Raw genomic sequence first — 15,920 nt, 5'->3', positions numbered from 1 at the left:
TCTTCATCCCCCTCACCTATTTTGACAACTCCCCAACCCATCTCCGCTCTGGTAAACAGCAGTGTTTTTCCTGTTTCTGTGAATCTGTTTCTGCTTTGTCTGGTTTGTTCATTTGTTTCGTTTTTTAGATTCCATATATAAGTGAAATCATATGGTATGTGTCTTTCTCTGATAGATTTCACTCTCCTTTCACGGTACTGCGATGATGTCACAAATCCTAATATTTCATTTTTTTCTAGGGCCAAGTACTGTTCTACTGTATATATGCCTCATCTTCCTTATCAGTTCCTCTATTGATGGACATTTAGGTTGTTTCCAAATCTTGGCTATTGTAAATAATGCTGCAGTGAACATCAGTGTGCATGTATCTCTTCAGATTAGTGTATTTGTTCTGTTCAGATAAATACCCAGACGTGAAATTGCTGGGTCATAGGGTAACTTGTAACTTTTTGATGAACCTCCATTCTATTTTCCATAGTGACAGCATCAATATATATTCATACCAACTGTGTACGGTGGTTCTTCTTTCTCCACATCTTCACCAACACTTGTTTTTGAGTTTTTGAGCTTAGCCATTCTGACAGGTGTGAGATGTTATCTCCTGGCGGCTTTGATTCGCATTTCCCTGATGATAAGTGATGCTGAGCATCCTTTCATATACCTGTTAGCCATCTGTATGTCTTCTTCATAAAAATGTCTAATCAAGTCCTCTGCCCATTTTTTAATTGGGTTGTTTGTGTATTTTTTATATTAAATTGTAATGGTGCTTTATATATTTTGAATACTAACTCCTTATCAGATGTGGGATTTGCAAATGTCTTCTCCCATTTGGCAGGTTGCCTTTTCATTTGTTGATGGTTTCCTTTGCTGTGCAAATGCTTTCTAGTTGGATATAATCCCATTTGTTTATTTTAACTTTTATTGCCCTTGCCTGAAGAGACTGGTCCAAAAATGATTGCTAATACTGATGTCAGAGAGCTTACCACCTATGTTTTCTTCTAGGAGATTTTTGGTTTCAGGTCTTACATTGAAGTCTGTAGTACATTGTGAATTTATTTTTGTATATGGCCTAAGATAGTGGTCCTGTTTGGTTTTTTGGTATGTAGCTGCCCAGTTTTCCCAGCACCACTTATTGAAGACACTGTCTTTTCCCCATTGTATATTATTGCCTTCTTTGGTACAGCTATAGTGACCATATGTACATGGGGCTCTCTGAACTATTCCTTTGATCTTTGGGTTGTGTGTGTGTGTGTGTGTGTGTGTGCGTGTGTGTGTGTCCACGTGCCAGTAGCAGACTATTTGGATTACTATAGTTTTATAATATAGTTTGAAATCAGGGAGTGTGAAACCTTCAGTTTTCTTTTTTCTCAAGATTACCTTGTCTATTTGGGTCTTTAGTGGCTCCCTATAATTTTAGGACTCTGTTCTAATTCTGTGAATAGAGACATTCATTGTCCCCTTTGACATTTTCATGGGGATTGCACTGAATCTGTAGATTCAGTAGTATAGACATTTTAATAATGATAAATTTATTCAATCTATGACCATGGAATGTCTTTTCATTTATTCATGTCTTCTTCAGTTTTTTTCTTCAAAGTCTTATAGTTTTCAAACTACAAGTATTTTACCTCCTTGGTTAAGTTTATTCTTAGGTATTTTATTCTTTTTGATGCAATCATAAATGGGATTGTTTTTTGTAAAGTTTATTTCTTTTGAGAAACAAAGAAAGTGTGAGCAGGAGATGCAGAGAGAGAGAGGGAGAGAGAGAATCTCAAGCAGGCTCGACACTGTCAGTGCAGTGCCCAACACAGGGCTTGATCTCAGGACCACGAGATCATGGCCTGAGCCAAAATCAAGAGTCAGTCACTTAACCGACTGAGCCACCCAGGCTTTCTGGGATTGTTTTCTGAATTTCTATCTCTGACAGCTGGTTATTAGTGTATAGAAGAACAACCAATTTCTGTTTGTTAATTTTGTATCCTTTAATTTTACTCAGTTTATTTATTAGTTCTAGCAGGTTTTTGATGGAGTCTTTAGGGTTTTCCATATTTAGTATTAAGGCATCTGCAAATAGTGACAGGTTTACTTCTTCCTTTCCAATTTGGCTGCTTTTTATTTCTTTTTCTTGCCTTTTGCTGTGGCTAGAACTTCCAGGACTATGTCACATAAAAGTGGAAGAGTGGACCTACTTGTCTTTTTCTTGATCTTATAGGAAAAGCTCTCAGCTTTGCACCTGTGAGTATGATGCTAGCTGTGGGCTTGTCACTATTTGTCATATATACCCTTTATTATGTTATGGTGCCTTCCTTGTATACCCACTTTGTTCAGAGTTTTTAATCAGTAAGGTTTCCTTTTAAGTGATCCATTTCATTAGGATTTTCATATTTATTACCTATAATTGATTCTAGCATTTTTATATTTTTTATTTTTTTAATGTTTGTTTATTTTTGAGAGAGAGAGCATGCACAAAAGTAGGGGAGGGGGCAGAAAGAGAGAGAGAGAGACACAGAATCCAAGGCAGGCTCCGGGCCCTGAGCTGTCAGCACAGAGCCCGTGCGGGGCTCGAACTCACAAACCATGAGATCGTGACCTGAACTGAAGTTAAGATGCTTAAACGACTGAGCCACCCAGGCACCTCTATATTTTCATATTTTTTAGTTCCCTGTGTTCTTTCTCCACTTTTTTTTTTCATTGATCTAACTTGCCAGAAATTTGGCTTACTGACTTTTACAGACATCCAGGTCTTAGATTTATTTATCAGTTCTACTCTTTTTTGACTAATTGATTCAGTCATTTCTGCTTCTTTCTCTATTGATTCTTCCCTCACTTTCTTTAAATTTACTTTATGTCTGCTAGGCAGGCTTGTATAAATAAATGGTGAGCTAGCAAGAGCCCAAGTTTATTAACTCCCACATCATGGCCACACACACTGTAGGACTCTGGGTGTTCTATCGCCATCTCCAACTCCCTACCATTCCAGTGCCCCTCAGCCCCCCAGTTCTATCTCTGTGCTCTTGACTTATACCCTCCTGACCAAAACTCTATGATCTATCCAACCCGAACCCTGTTCCTCCCTCTACCAAATTCACAGTGTAAGGAAATTATCCAGATAAGTTACTGTTTCCTCGTTGAACAAAAAAGAGTCAGAGAAGGGAGATCCACTTTCATATTCTAAGCAGCCCTCCAGATGTGTCTTTGTTAGAGCCCTGGTTGCCTCCTCCAGCCCAGTGGCCTGATCTGCACACCTGGAACTCTCCCCCAGAACCACCAACAAAGAAAAACTGGGAAATGACTTGGATGTATTGTTGTTAGGTCTCTTTGCGGTCGTCACAGGGTGCCTCTGAGCACTTGTTACGGAAACAGCTCGGGGCTATTCTGAAGGTGGGTTCGTGCCCTTTGCTGGTTGTCCATTTGGCTTTCTCCTCAGCCCCCCAGCTTTGCCCCACCAGTGAACCAGAGAAAAGACTTGAATCTCAGAATGAGTTAATGAGATTATTAATGGGCTCCCGAGGAGTTTTGAGAGGAACTGCACAGTCCATGTCTCATGGGGCACTGGAGTTTTTCCTTTGTCCCCAGCCCAGCCACGCACAGATCACTGGACATCTTGCTCACGTTCTGGGATCCCCTGTGGCCTCCTCCTTCATAAGCATCAGTTTGTTCTACCTCTGGTCCCAAGAAAAAGCTCTCTCCTAAAGTACTGGGAAGCTTTCTTTTCTCAGACAATAGGGGCTTCCAGATACCTCTGGGAAAATATAGTGGCCTGCTTCGGGAAGAACCCATCTTCTACTTTTCCACAAGGTGTGTGTTGAGTTTAATATCCAGGTGCCTTTACATAAACTCTTAGAAACCCATTTTGGAAGTATGTTGAGTAAAATATATGGATAACTAAGAGCCCTCAATTCCACTGAAAATGATAATTATTTTATTTCCTGGGCCCACAGCTAGGAGTAGGAGGGAAGATGCTCTAAACAGTCTTCATTTTCTCCAGGCATTTCCCCCACAGACAGCCCAAGTAGGAAAGGCCAGTGATCTGTGGTGGGTGCTGACACTTCGCCCACCCATGTTTTTCTGATGAGTGGGACAATCACATCCTTGGCCCTAAATTTGACTGACAGGGCTCATGGCTGAGTTACTCAAGGCACACTTGCCTTTCATCCATGGTGTGGGGGGTAAGAAGTGGAGAAATAACAGTGATCCAATAGAATGATCCATGGACTTCCCCGGAGTGGTGATGTAATTAGCAGCCCTGCCAGTCAGTGACGATAAGTGCTTTGTGAAGCACTTCCTGCAAAAAATTAAGCCCCTGTCCAATGGCTTTCCCATAACAGAAATAATATATCTGAATTTTATTCACTTAGAAATAAATTTGCGATGGCTGTTGCTCTTTACATGTAGCAGCTGAGTAGCATTAAATATTTGGATGTCTTTCTGATCATATTTAGAATAATGATGAAAGCTATGAATTACAGGGTACAAAGGCTGACATGTTTATTGCTTACAATCCATTTTATAGCCCTTTCTTTTAGGGCTTGAGTTGCTGAATGGGATGATGGTAAGCGGGTTACAAAGAGAACTCTAGAATTGCCTGTCGGTTCACCCCTCTGGAGCAGGTCTCAGGGCCAGAGCTCAGGCCTGAGGCTAGGCAGGGGCTCTCTCTGACCAGTGCCAACTTCATCCACAGTCCCGCCAGTCATCCGTGTGTATCCTGAGACCCAGGCACAGGAGCCCGGCGTGGCAGCCAGTCTGAGGTGCCATGCAGAGGGCATTCCTATGCCCAGAATCACTTGGCTGAAAAATGGCATGGACGTCACAACCCAGATGTCGAAACAGCTCTCCCTTTTAGGTAAGAACTGCCCTTGATGTCTCTGTGCTATTACCGTCAAGTTCTAGCTGACAGTTTCTCCAGGAATGGAAATGAGACACATGATTTGTTTCTAAGTCAGACATGCTGGGAGTGAACAAATGTATCCCCAAATTTTCCTGCTCTCTGGGTTCATGCAGGTCTTGCAGGCTTTTTGAGCACAATGATGACAAGCTGCCAGTCGGGTCCCATGCCAGCCTCAGTCATTCCAGCCCTTCCCAGCTGTGTTTCACAGTTGTTGGCTGCTCTCAGCCAAGGGGCTGTGTTTCTAACTTCAACACTGAATAGAAGGGAGACGGGATTGGCGGGGTGGGGAGGTCCCCAGCTGAGCAGACTATATTGAGCACTGTCCTTCCTCCAGCCAATGGGAGCGAACTCCACATCGGCAGTGTCCGGTATGAAGACACGGGGGCATATACCTGCATTGCCAAAAATGAAGTGGGCGTGGACGAGGATATCTCCTCACTTTTCATCGAAGACTCCGCTAGAAAGACCCGTGAGTTCCACTCTTTGCTTTGAGCTCCTCATTGAGCTGGTTGGGAGGTTTCAGGTTTAAGTGTACCAACTCACCAGAGCCACAGCCACCAACCATGAGCCCCTGAAGACAGCTCCGTATGCTTCTGTGCTCAAAGCTGGGAGCAGAGAGTGCCCAAAGGTGAGCAGACCTTCCCCGGCAACCTACACAAAATAGAGAGAGGAAACGCCCTGGACAGCAGACGGAGCCCAGGACCACAAAGAAGCTCACATAACCTAGCCCCAGTTCTGCCTCCCACTTGCTGTATGACTAGAGCCTCTGTCCCGCCCCCACAGAATTCTTCATACTATGCACCCACCAGCCATTGGTGCGGACTCCATATACAATAGACTAGATAGATAGCAGTTCATGAATTGTATCAAAGGCTGCCATCCCACCATGGCCCAGGAACTGGCCTGGGCACACATGTACAAATAACCTTTATACTCCAGGGATTAGTGCCTACCCAGCATGTCCATGTGTTCCCCTCGTACCCATTGCCACCAAGTGGCTCTGCAGGTGCGATTTCATGGATGTGGGTGATAGACGTGGTCTCGCTCCCTTGTTCAAAGGCCCCAGGCGGAGTTTTCCTCATCCACTGAGATCATCAGAAGTGTTTCAGATGGTCTTCCTAAGAGAATCCTAGTTGAAACTCAATGTGACTTCTAGAAATAATCCACAAGCTCTGGCAGAGAGGTTGTTCATTCCTGTCAGCCACAGACATGGAGGATCCCATTGGTTCCTGTGATCCTGGGACCTGATTTCAAAGATTCAGTAGAAATTGCAAGAGTCCTTGGAAACGTGTCCATGTCCACAGTCCCGTCAGAGCACTGTTGCTGGGGTGGTGAGTGGTGCAGACTCTATACGTGATGGAGTAGGTAGCAGTATATCCAAGAATGGGATCCTTATAGTCAAGATTCTGACATTACTTTGTTCTTTTTCCTTCCCTCAATCATGTTCCTGCCTTCCTCTTCTCTGACGCTGTAGTTGCAAACATTCTGTGGCGAGAGGAAGGTACCAAGCTTACTTGTTCTTTTGTGCTTGTGATCGCCTATGTTCATCCTTCCATGATGGGCCATCTTTCCATGAGCCACCCTCTGCTTTTGTAAACACCAAGCAGTCCTCACAAATTGGGGTCCATGGGCCAGATCACATGGGAGGGATGGAGGTCAATGTCAAACTCAAATGGCACATGCACAGAAGGAGATCCAAAACCTGTGTCTTTAATGGACCCCAGTCCATTAGAACTTAAAAGTGGAAAGCTGCCATCTAAAGCTATTTGAAACTCCTCACTGAAGGAGACTACTTGGTGGGGGCTCCTGGTCAGAATTGGCTTTCAACTTTTTTCCAGGAGCAAGTACTGGTGTTGGGGTTTAGTGTACACTTTGAGGAAATGCCAAAGAAAAAAAGCCACCCTAATTTCTGTAAACGTATCTTTACATGTATATTTACAAAGTGAATAGATTTTTTTAATGTTATCGTGATCAAACAATCTTTGGGTATTATATTGGACCATAAAAATCATTTTTATGCATCAAAAATAGTCTAACCCTGACAGTTTCATGTGGTTCAAAAAATAGCAAGCCCATGTCAGAGCTGGGCTATAGAGCCTGAGTCTCAGCTTGAGGTGCATGTGCATATGTGGACCTCGGCCCAGCGCAGCCTGTCCACCAGAGCAGAGTTGAGATCCCCTGGAGGTAACTTATTCTCTGCTTCAGCGGACCGGGTGTGGGGGGAGAAGTATGAGAAGCAGCAGAACGTACCGTGTGATTTCAGGGCTAAACACTAAATCTCCCTCTTGCAAAACCAGCGTATTTCCCGTCTGAACGGGAAATCACACAGTGTTAATGTAGTGTCTAGCGTGTGCATGCACACACAGGCTCAGAAGTTTCCCAAACATCAGGCATAGCAGCTCACGGTGGGTCTTGAGAGCAGAAGCGGGACCTGGGAAATGAGGAATTGCTGCCAATAGGCCTTATGATTCCTTGGAAGAATAAGTCATAGCAACGGCCACTCATCATGGCCACTTGTCATAGGCCATAGGCCATGATGCACACAGAGAGCTGTGGGTCTTGAAGAGGTGATAGTTTTCTAAGGTGACTTCATTATGAAGGGGCTCAAGTTTCAAAAGTGGAGGCCAGCGAAGAATGCAGGAGGCCCTCAGGTGTGTGCAATGCAGCCATTAGTGGCCCCCAACTTGAGGCCAGCTTAAGACCCATGCTGCCTTCAGGGTTTGGGCTGGCAGGTGCCGCCCTGCTCATGGGCAGCGCCGCACTGAACACATTCCACCCCATGTGCACAGCCAGGCTGGACCACTCAGAGCTGGAGACAGGGACGTACAGAAAGAAAACCAAATAGGGCACAGGCCGCAGGGAACTGTCCAGTCTCCCCACGAGAAATGGGATGATGAGGGCACGCCAAAGCACAGAAAGCTCCTTGGGGCCCCCATAATCAAAGTTAACCTCACACAGAATCTTGCAGGGGCCTGGACCACGAGGCCAGGTCTTCTGTGAAGTCAGGTGTTTGTGGAGCGTCATGCTCCCTTGCGGACTGTGAGCAAGGGGCCGTGCTTGGCCTCGCACGTGGCTACCGCTGCAAACCCCATGTGGAGCCCACTGAGCTTTTGGTGTTAGGCTGCCTCAAGAAGCTGGCAATTTCCCAAGAGGCCCCAGGAGGCTGTTTCTGGGGTCTGTGCTTTTGCAAGGACTTTGACCCCTAGGTCTGAGCAAGAAAAGTTTGCCAGGTGAGAATGTGCAGAAGAGGAGGCCCTGCTGAGGCAAGACAGGTGGGGACAGAGTAAATATGTGCCAAAAGCTGGGATGCTGTGAGAGCAGAGAAGGGGCACTCCTGGGCGGCCGTTTGGTCTGGCTCTCACCCTGGGATTCCCCACTGGGATCTGTGCAGGGTGCTCCCAGCCACAACTAGCATCTGAGAGGCCGGGGTAACGCTGTTGCCAGTGACGGGAGCCCTCCTGCCCAGAGCCCCTCTTAGCATAGAACCAGAGGCAGTTAATAATGTGCCATGGAGTCAGGGACCTCTGTCCACACTGGGCACCACAGGCACGGCTGCTTCCTGGTCACCAGCACCTCGAGGCTCAGAAAACTGGCTGCAGAACTACTGGAAGCAGGTGGCATGGTGGCATATGTGCCTGTTTTATTGTTTTCTTTCTGTTTTTAATTCTTTGATGTTGTTTTTGAGAGAGCGCGCATAAGCAGGGGAGAGGCAGAGAGAGAGAGAATCCCAAGCAGGCTACACACTGTCAGTGCAGAGCCTGACATGGGGCTCGAACCCACAAACCATGAAACCATAACCTGAGCAGAAATCAAGAGTCAGATGTTCAACCAATGCCCCTGTTTTACGGTTTTATCACACTAAAAATCTTCCCCAGATAGTCAGTTAGGTCCATACACCAGTTTTCTCAGCATGCTAGGAAAAAGCATGTTTTTCATAGATTTAATATTCTTAGCATTTACAAAAATCTGTTTCATATTCTACCTTCCCAAGAAATGAAGCGAGGGAGAAAGAGAAAGGGAGGGGGACTCAGACCTCACCTGTCTTTGTGCCATGTTTACCTTTTATGGAGAGGCGTGGTGAGGGGACAGAGCCCAGAGCCTGGGTCAGGGTCCAACCCCAGCTCTGGCATACATGCAAGCAGCCTCCACCAAGCCTCTTGCCTTCCTTGAATCTCGGGGTTTTTTGTCTTTATAGTAAGGAGACTGAACTAGCTGGTCCCAAGACCCCTTCTCTGCTGGTCTGAGGGCATTTCTACCCATGTGACCATAGCCCTGGGTGGTGATGGGAGCAGGCAGGTGGGTGTGATCAGGCTGTGGGCTGCCACGGGGCTGCCACAGCTCAGGTCATGATCTCATGGTTTGTGGGTGTGAGCCCTGCATTGTGCTCTGTGCTGACAGCTCAGAGCCTGGAGCCTGCTTTGGATTCTGTGTCTCCCTCTGTCTCTGTCTCTCCCCTGCTCATGCTCTGTCTCTGTCTCTCTCTCTAAAATAAACATTAAAAAAAAAAAAAAAGTAAGGGCAGAGGTAGGGCAATCTGTCTTGAAGGAGGAGTTTTCTGGCACAGGCAGGGCAGGACTAAGCACAAATGAGTACCAGGCACAGCACTCTCAGCACCCGGTGTTCCAGGCAGTAGCGCTCTATGTAAACGTGTTTTAAAATAAGATCTTTTGTTTTTCTGGCCTGATCTGATCCATCCTGATCTGACTAACGGGCGACAAGTAAACAAGGAACGCTCTGATTTTCAGAATAGGAAAGGGCACGTGTATGTCAAAGCCAAGGCTGTGCTGGTGTCCAACCCGAGGTGCCCTAGGGCAGAAGGGTGTGTCTGGAAGGAGATCCTGGGGCCTGCGGAGTCCTTGATAGGCTGTAGTGCTTTGGAACCCTCTGGCACTTTGTCTCCTTGCTCCCCACACACCACTTGCTCATCTCCCATCACCTTGAGCTGGACTTGCATTTCACACCTTGACCGCAAGCACCCAAACCGCAGGTTTCATGTGTGTGTGTGTGTGTCGTGGCATGTGAGCCTGCCGAGGGGCCGGCTGCTGGGGGCAGCATAGCCATGGCTGTGTTCGCTCCTCGCAGGCCTCAGTGTGGGAAATATGTTCTATGTGTTCTCGGACGATGGCATTACCATCCTGCACCCCGCGGACTGCGAGGTCCAGAGGCGCCTCAGACCCACTGAGAAGATCTTCATGAGCTATGTAAGTTTCTGTGCCGGGGGCCCTCACATGCCAACAGCATCCTGAACATCAGGCTTGGACTGGTGTGCCCCTTGATTTCTGAAATTCCATTTGCTAGATGAGGTGCGGCTCCACAAGCACACTAGGGCTCAGGGAGGGTCATGTTGGCTGAGGGTTTAAGTTCTCACTCCTTCCTCAGGCGGCCCCTTCTGTGCACAGAGCCTGAGGTGGCACCCAGGGCTTGTTTCTGGTCCCCACAAGTTCATAGAGAAAGGACGGACACAGCGGTGTGAACAGCCAGCCAAACCGGTGCACTGGAACATTGAGGAACAAGGCCTCTCCTGACTGGCAAGAGCAAAGTTAGAGAAGTCTCCCGAGCAGGTGACACCTGGGCTCAGGTTTGAAGGACAAGCAGGAACTGATGATTTCTAAAGGAAATGTTATGCATCCAGCACACAGAGGCATAAGCCGTCAGGTCACTGCTGGGGAATCGCAAATCCTCTGTATGCCTGGAGGGAAGCGTGGATGTGAGAAAGGCCCAAGATCAGGATGACAGGAGACAAGGGTCAAAGCTGATGCATTTTAAAGGTATTCTTAAAGATCTGGGGACCTCTGGAGGACTTGACATGAAGCATGGCCCTGATCAGGTTGGTTTAGAACAGGTGCAGAGCCCCATTGAGGGTAGTGACCGGAAGGACTGGACTAGATGCACAGAAGCAGGGGAGGAGGCTGTTGTGATTATCCAGGTGAGAGATGGCGGTGACCTCGTCAAGCCAGTGGCAGTGGCGATGGGAAGAATCGAGTTGATTGTAGTGCAGTCACAGGTCAGATCACCAGAGAGGGTGAGCGAAACCTGGGGTCTTGCTGGGAGGAGCAGAGTGCCCTTCACTCCGGAGGAGAGGCAGGTTGGGGGGATACAGTTCGTTCTCTCTCTCTCAGGCATGTACCCCATTCCCAGTCTGGTGCCGGGGACCCCACAAGCAGGGCAGATAGGCTTCCCACCAAGCAGATGACGGTGGCCTGTGATGCACTGAAATTCAGATGCCTACGGGACACAAGCATAGAAACATCCAGAAGGACAGGGACAGGGAGTGGAATACCAATGGTGAGTTGGAGAGCCCTTGGCTTCTGGCAGGCAAAAGAAGTTACTTTAAGGAAGCCTGGAGAACACAGGTCATAAAACCTAAGGAAGGCCAAGTTGACAAAAGGAAGAGGTCCTTAACCAGTCAGTAGAGGAGGTGACCCTGGAGGTTCTCAGGGGCCCCCAAGGAACCAAGGGAGAGAGCATAAAACATGAGCATGTCTCAAGGGTCAGAGGTGCTACAAAGTATGAGGCCAAATGCAAAGTGGCAATACATGGACTGAGGCAGAAGAGATCATTGCCAGTAGTAGGTGTCAGAAAGCCCTTCTAGCCCTCAAGACCCTGTCCACACGTGTCCCCCAGGCTGTGCTTCCCCACCTCCCCTCACCCCACTCCAACTTACCCTTCCTCACTCCCACCCTACCCTACCCCACCTCGCCCTTCCTCACCCCACCCCAACTTAACCCCTTCTTACCCCCACGGCACCCTACCCCATCTCACCTTGCCTCACCCCACCCCTACTTACCTTCCTCACCCCCACCCTACCCTACCTCACCTCACCCCACCTCACTGCCTCTCCCACTGATATCCCACTTGGCATTGCGTTGATGGTTTCTTGCATGAGGTATGACCTCTTCCACCAAATCCTAGCTACTTGAGGTTAGAACTATGGCATTAATGTGAAAGGGTCCTCTCAAGCCGCCCCATGCCATCCCCTTGAAGACACACAGTGAATGAACTGGTGACCCTGCCAGGCCTGGGGCTCCTGGAGCAAGTGGGCTGGGCCGGCAAGTCCTCACAACCAGCTTGCAGCATTGCTGTGCTGGCCATCAGTAGGTCTCCTGCAGCTGCATTTCTCACATTGGTAGCTTTGAAACAGCTGCTTTCCAGGCTATATCACTTAAATTAATCATTTTTAGAAGTGTTCCCCCTGATGAATTTTCCTTCCATGTAATAGCCGTGAAACCAACTAGAAAGAGTGGTTCTAGTTAACTTCTGGCAGTTAGGTTTAAATAATTGCACCCTGCCATATTGGCACTAATTTCTCATAGATTTGCAATAACGTAACCTGTAGCTTGAGGGAAATTGCTCACATCCCATCCGCAACTCAAATTTCCCAAAAACCTAGGACAAGACATGGTAAGAGATTGGTCTTTGAGTGGATCGGGCATACAGTAAGCTGTGGCACAGTCCGAAACAACAGTATGCTCTTCTAGAAAATGCCCAACACCTCACAAGAGGGTTGCAATAAAGCAAACCTTTTATAAAAGTGCCGCGTGAATAGGAGGTTGGTGCCTCCTCTCTTGTGGCCCTCTGTTGGATTAGGTCCCCCCGTTGCCCAGTGAGCTGCAGTAACGTGGACTTGGTAAGGGCACAGGCTTCTGAACCAGGCACACCTGGGTTCTGATCCCACTTTTGTCACTGGAGGCCTTGGTGGCTTTAGGAAAATTACCCAATGCTTCCCAGCCTCTGTTTTCTCATACATAAACTGGCATCATTGTGAGGTTCAAATATGACCATGATGACAGACAGCGGCAAGAGTAGAAGGCAAGAAGAGCTCTGCTCCAAAGCTATTGCAGTCACTTAGGAAAGAACCAGAAAGTATGTAAGCTCAGGAATTTGGAGGTCATCCCCATAGTCCTTGGTGACTGACGGCACAGGAAAAGGAAGCATGCTTGGTCTTGGCTGGCGAGCTGCTGCTAAAGACCCGGCAGAGGAGCAAGTGTGGAGGAGAAGAAGAGCTCAGGGGTGGATTGCCAGGTATGAGAGGGCTGTGGGACAACCAAGCCAGAACACTGGAGAAGGTGGCTCTGAGCTAAACACACAGACCTGGGAGCCATGGGCATATGGGTACTGACTAAAGCCCGGGCGGTAGACAAGACAGACCACCAAGGGTGTGTGTGAGTGGTGTGAGTTGGTTACCTGAACAAAACCCTGAGGGTCATAGTTCAGGGACAGGCAGATCAAGAGGGACCACAAGGAAGACTGAGACAGAGTGGGACCAGAGTCATGATGAAAAATGAGAGAACAAGGTCTCCTTTTTCACTCATATATTCATTCAACAAATGTATTGGAGGCACCCATTCTGTCCCAGGCACGTGACTAGGTGCTAAGGATACAGCAGTGAACCAAGCAGACAAAGAGCCATCTAGGGAAAGAGAGACCAAACAGACATAGACAAATCAACGCATGAAGGTGGCAAATCACAGATGCAACAAGGAACCTGGTGATGCCAGCCTGGCGGTCAGAGAGGGCTTCTCCATAAGGTGGCCTGTAGGCAGAGACCCGAATGAGGGAGTAAACTGTGCAGATATCTGGGGAAGGGCATTCCCAGCAAAGGTAACAGCCAGTGCATCCCCAAGGCCTGGGGCAGGAGGGTGACGAAGGGAAGAAAAGCATGCCGTGTGCATGAGACACGGTGGGTAATGGAGGGAAAAGCTGAAGTTCAGAGAGCAGCAGGAGCCAGAGCAGACAGGGCTCTGTCTTCGGGAAAGACTTGGATCTTATTGTGAACAAAAAGGGATGTTAATGGAGTAGGGGGTGTTGAAAAAAGGAGGGACATGGACATTGACAACAGTTAGGGGAGGGGGGGGACAGGTTGGAATCAAGGAGCACAACCTGGACACAGTGTAGCAGTTACTCAGGCAACAGATAATGTCACTTGAGCCAAGGTGATGGATGTGGAATCAGTGAGGGAAAGTGAAATTCTGAATGTATTTGCACTGGATGAGGGCTGTGGGTATAGGGAGGAAAAGAGGAGTCAAAGGTCGCCTCAGGGGTTTTGGTCTCTGCAAGAAAAGCAACGGGGCTGCCATTTTGTTAATGGGATGAGCAGGATTGGGAGGTAAAATTGGGAGATGGTTTTGGACCAAGAGTTTGAGGTATACATCCAATAGCCAAATAGAGCAAGGTGGTTGGCTGCGTAATTCTGGAGTTCAGAGAAGAGGCTTGAACTAAAGATAGAAATTTGGGAGATGTAAGCATGTAGATGGTATTTGATGCTATAGGTTTGGATGAGATTAGCCAAAGGAGTGGACTTGAAAGAGGGAAGGTCATCCAGTGGCCCCTGTGCATTCTGACATACAGGATGAGAAAACTGAGCACGGTCGATCAACAGAGAAGGATCCGGCACTGGGGTGGGATGGAGGAGAAGGAAGCAAGGGATAGCACAGTGTCAGATGATGTCCCAAGTTCAAGTAAAAAGATGGTGCAGGTTTAATTTAATAACTGGGAAGTCAGTACTGAGCTCTGGGAGCCTTGCCGGCTTTGTGCTAAGGAAGCGGAAAGGGTAGGTCACTCTTCGGGAAGCCTGGCCGCTGAAAGACATTTTCTATATGAAGGGGATGCAGAGAGGGAGAGGTTCACATGCAGGAGGAGGAAAAGACAGGCCTGGAGGCTGCAGATGAAAAACCCACCAAATGGAGTTTACAGCCTCAAAAGTGGGAGGGGATGAAAGTTGAAGGTTAAGAGAAAAGCCGGTGACATGGGAGGATTCAGGTGCCATGTTTGTGGATTCCAAGAGAGGGACAGAAGAGAGGGGAGAGGGAACCCACACGTGGTAGGGGGAACAAGGGATTAAGAAGATAGATGGCAGCCTGTCTCCTTCACAGGAAGAAATCTGTCCTCAAGGGGAAGGGAATGGCACCCAGCCCTGCCACTGGGCATCGGCGGTGAACATCAGGCACCGGTACATCTACGTGGCCCAGCCAGCACTGCACAGAGTCCTCGTGGTTGATGTGCAAGCCCAGAAAGTGCTACAGGTACGTCTCTCTAAAGGAGTGAGGGGGCTTCCTGCTCTGGGGCACAGCCGGTCACATTTCTCTTGGCTTCCTGCACATTCCCCAGCTCCTAGTACACACAGTCAGAATAGGGGTGGGGCCGGGGAAGGGGCAGCAAAGAAGGTTCCTGGGCAGTTAGTCATCAGTATTTATTGCCTACTATGGGCCAAGCACTGTGCTAGATTCTTGGAAAAGAGCCATGAGCGAGAAGTGAAGTCCTAGAATTTAAAATCTAGTCTGGCAGACAGACCATAAATCAGAATTTTAGAGAGCTGTAAATTGTAAGAGCTATTATTCACAGGTCAAATGTGACAAAGGAAATGGCAGACTTTTTAAAAATGTTATTAGTGTTTATTTTTGAGAGAGAGAGGCAGACACAGAGACACAGAATCTGAAGCAGGTTCCAAGCTGTAGGCACAGATCCTGATGTGGGACTTGAACCCACAAACCGTGAGATCATGACCTGAGCTGAAGTTGGTCGTTTAACCGACTAAGCCACCCAGGCGCCCTGGAAGACTCTTTAAAACTTGTGCTCACACTGGAGGTAAACAGATTGTGATATAAATGCCAAGTGGGACTCTGATTCTGGAAGCAAAGGGAAGGCCACTGAGGCTAGAGTACAGTGAGAAGGGGGAGAGTGGGGTGCTGTGAAGGTGGGACTTGGTTTNTTTTTTAATGTTTGTTTATTTTGAGAGAGAGAGAATCCCAAGCAGGCTCCATGCTGTCAGCACAGAGCCAGACACAAGATTCAGCCTCACGAACTGTGAGATCATGACCTGAGCTGCTGTCAGGAATCAGATGCTTAACTAACTGGGCTACCCAGACCCCCCTAAAGAGTCAATCTTTTAAAGAATTAGTCTGACTTGGATTTTTAAATAAGCGGGCTGTGTTAGGACAGACTGCAAGGCAGGATTGTGGCTACTAAAATAATCCAGGCAGGAGATGCTGACAGCAGTGGAGGTGGTGAGATCTGATCAGATTCTTGATAGATT

General features: G+C 47.7%; 1 protein-coding gene across 2 annotated transcripts in view; it reads left to right on the top strand.

The window, feature by feature from the left end:
* FSTL4 (follistatin like 4) overlaps window positions 1-15,920 on the top strand; it is a 407,161-nt gene that overhangs the window by 375,598 nt on the left and 15,643 nt on the right. Inside the window, exons 9-13 of one of the 2 annotated variants that reach the window (XM_077768627.1) lie at window positions 4,682-4,843; window positions 5,223-5,357; window positions 6,363-6,389; window positions 9,971-10,089; window positions 14,761-14,910. In XM_077768627.1, coding sequence (XP_077624753.1) covers window positions 4,682-4,843; window positions 5,223-5,357; window positions 6,363-6,389; window positions 9,971-10,089; window positions 14,761-14,910 — 593 coding nt within the window. The remainder of the gene's footprint in view (window positions 1-4,681; window positions 4,844-5,222; window positions 5,358-6,362; window positions 6,390-9,970; window positions 10,090-14,760; window positions 14,911-15,920) is intronic. The other variant, XM_077768629.1, reaches the window with a different exon arrangement.

The sequence above is a fragment of the Crocuta crocuta genome, unplaced genomic scaffold (assembly GCF_008692635.1).
Source record: "Crocuta crocuta isolate KB4526 unplaced genomic scaffold, BGI_CrCroc_1.0 scaffold64, whole genome shotgun sequence".
Classification (NCBI taxonomy): domain Eukaryota; kingdom Metazoa; phylum Chordata; class Mammalia; order Carnivora; family Hyaenidae; genus Crocuta; species Crocuta crocuta.
The sequence above is the reverse complement of the archived record's forward strand: the minus strand, read 5'-3'. Positions and strand labels throughout refer to the sequence as shown.